The sequence below is a fragment of the Sinocyclocheilus rhinocerous genome, unplaced genomic scaffold (assembly GCF_001515625.1).
Source record: "Sinocyclocheilus rhinocerous isolate Xijiao unplaced genomic scaffold, SAMN03320098_v1.1 scaffold3781, whole genome shotgun sequence".
NCBI lineage: Eukaryota > Metazoa > Chordata > Actinopteri > Cypriniformes > Cyprinidae > Sinocyclocheilus > Sinocyclocheilus rhinocerous.
In genome coordinates this window covers 24,498-26,567 of record NW_015666560.1, presented here as the reverse complement: position 1 = coordinate 26,567, position 2,070 = coordinate 24,498, and the positions used below count along the sequence as shown (strand labels likewise).

General features: G+C 38.8%; 1 protein-coding gene across 1 annotated transcript in view; it reads left to right on the top strand.

Moving 5' to 3' along the window:
• Positions 1-285: 285 nt before the first annotated feature.
• The window catches only part of LOC107732772 (serine/threonine-protein phosphatase 2A 65 kDa regulatory subunit A alpha isoform-like), a 17,717-nt gene continuing 15,932 nt past the window's right edge, over positions 286-2,070 (top strand). Inside the window, exons 1-3 of the mRNA XM_016544193.1 lie at positions 286-446; positions 1,340-1,430; positions 1,535-1,632. Coding sequence (XP_016399679.1) covers positions 369-446; positions 1,340-1,430; positions 1,535-1,632 — 267 coding nt within the window. The 5' untranslated portion in view covers positions 286-368. The remainder of the gene's footprint in view (positions 447-1,339; positions 1,431-1,534; positions 1,633-2,070) is intronic.

Genomic DNA, 2,070 nt, shown 5'->3' with positions numbered 1-2,070 from the left:
GAATTGGAATTTATAAAATTCAAACAATACCCAACCCTATTTATTACTGTAACTAGTTAACTTACTAGTAATGAGTTACTGCCCAACACTGCACACAACCCCTTGGATCAGGTGTTGAAAACTGTTGTTTTAATAACATTAAGTATTTTGTCTCAAAATACATTAATACATATGAAACCATTTTAAATTATTAAATGTACCTTGATAGTGAATCACTCCTGCTATTTTGCAGAAAATTATATGACTACAGTCAGTGTGCTGGGCTGGGCTCGAGCGCTGTTTTTAGTGTGCTGGGCTCGTGCGCTGTCTCCAGGCAGCAGTGAGAAACCCCGTAGCAGGAACTAGCTAAGCAGCCTTTAGCATCCAAGATGGCGGGAGCAGACAGCGACGACTCTCTTTACCCTATTGCCGTGCTAATTGACGAATTAAGAAATGAAGATGTTCAGGTAAACAAAATACGTATTTTAACACAGACTACTAGTTTGAGAAATAGACTGGAACTCGTAGGCTTGATTTTGACATGAATAGCTAACAGCAACCGGTAACATGGGCCTGTCCTAGTTTAGCAAACCGGCTAGCAACTAAAAGATAATTCAGTAATTCAGACCCTACAAGATTATATATCAAATTCAAGGACAGATAAAGCCACCAGCATGCTATTTAGCACACCCAAATGTATTATTTGATTTATGTCGAATGACTTCGTTTCCTGTGTGAGTACAGTGTGACGCAGAGCAGTTTGTGATAGCTAACACTGCTAACGATAGCTGTTCTGTGATTTAACTGTTATGTCATTGACTCGCTTACTTAAATAAAGAATCACAATATTTCATTACAAGACATTGTAAAGCACAAAATAAGTATGAATGTTGAATAGTTTCGCTACACATTGACACAGTTTGTCATTTCAGCGAAAAGCTCCTCAAGCAACCGCTAGCGATAAGATTTTTTCAGTGACACTTCATATTTTTTCAGATAACTTCATTTATATTTACTGCGTTTAATATCTATTCCATATTTTGTTTGCAATTTTAAAATACACCAGAACTGATTATTAACAACTGTCACCAAAAGGTGAGCTCATTTTGCGCTCGTTATAAAGATACAGGACTGTTATAATTATAGGAATCAAGGAAGGAAATAATTGGTGTAATCTTACTGGTCTCAATGGATTGGGAAAGATGTCATTATTTTTATAGTTTGTCATCTATCAAGCCATTTAAATTGCATAATTTGTAAACATTAAACAATAGTCTGTTTTGTCCCTCAGCAATCAGCTGCTTTACAATCAAATATCAAGACTCTATTCTAACGGATTTCTTGCCTTTATCCACTGTAGTTACGATTGAACAGCATTAAGAAACTGTCCACCATCGCCTTAGCTCTAGGCGTCGAAAGAACACGCACTGAACTTCTGCCTTTCCTCACAGGTAAGTGTTTTTTTCCTGTCTGAAATGACTATAAAAGATATATTTTAGGTGTAGTAAATTCTTCTCATGCATAGCTTTCAATTTCTCATTTTGTGATTGATCAGATACCATCTATGATGAGGATGAAGTTCTGCTTGCTCTTGCTGAACAACTGGGGAACTTCACCATGCTGGTTGGAGGATCTCAAGCTGATGACGCTGCTGTGAGAGGTTTGGCACGACATGCAGCGGCACCGTCTCTGTCCGGCGCGGGTGAAATTATTATAATGCTGAAGGTGAGGTACTCGTCTTCATATTATTTCATTAAATAACTTATAAAGTCATTTGAAAACTTTATTTGAGACGTAATTTCACAAACAGGGTGAGTGAATCACCGCGCGCGCGCTCTCACACTTTCTCTCTCAAAATACGCAAATGGCTTCAAATCACCACACATCGCGTCTGTCTATAAGCGAGCTGCACGCTGCACAGTTGGCACAGGAATTGTCACTTGCGAGGCAGTGTCACATCGTCACTAAAGTTTATAAATTGCATTTCTTTTTAATTCTTGCCAGTGTTTAACCATTCAGCGCTCGCGCGCTCACCGTGCGCTCATGCACACTTGCAGCGCACACACATAATGCCAGGTTCACATTACTCTG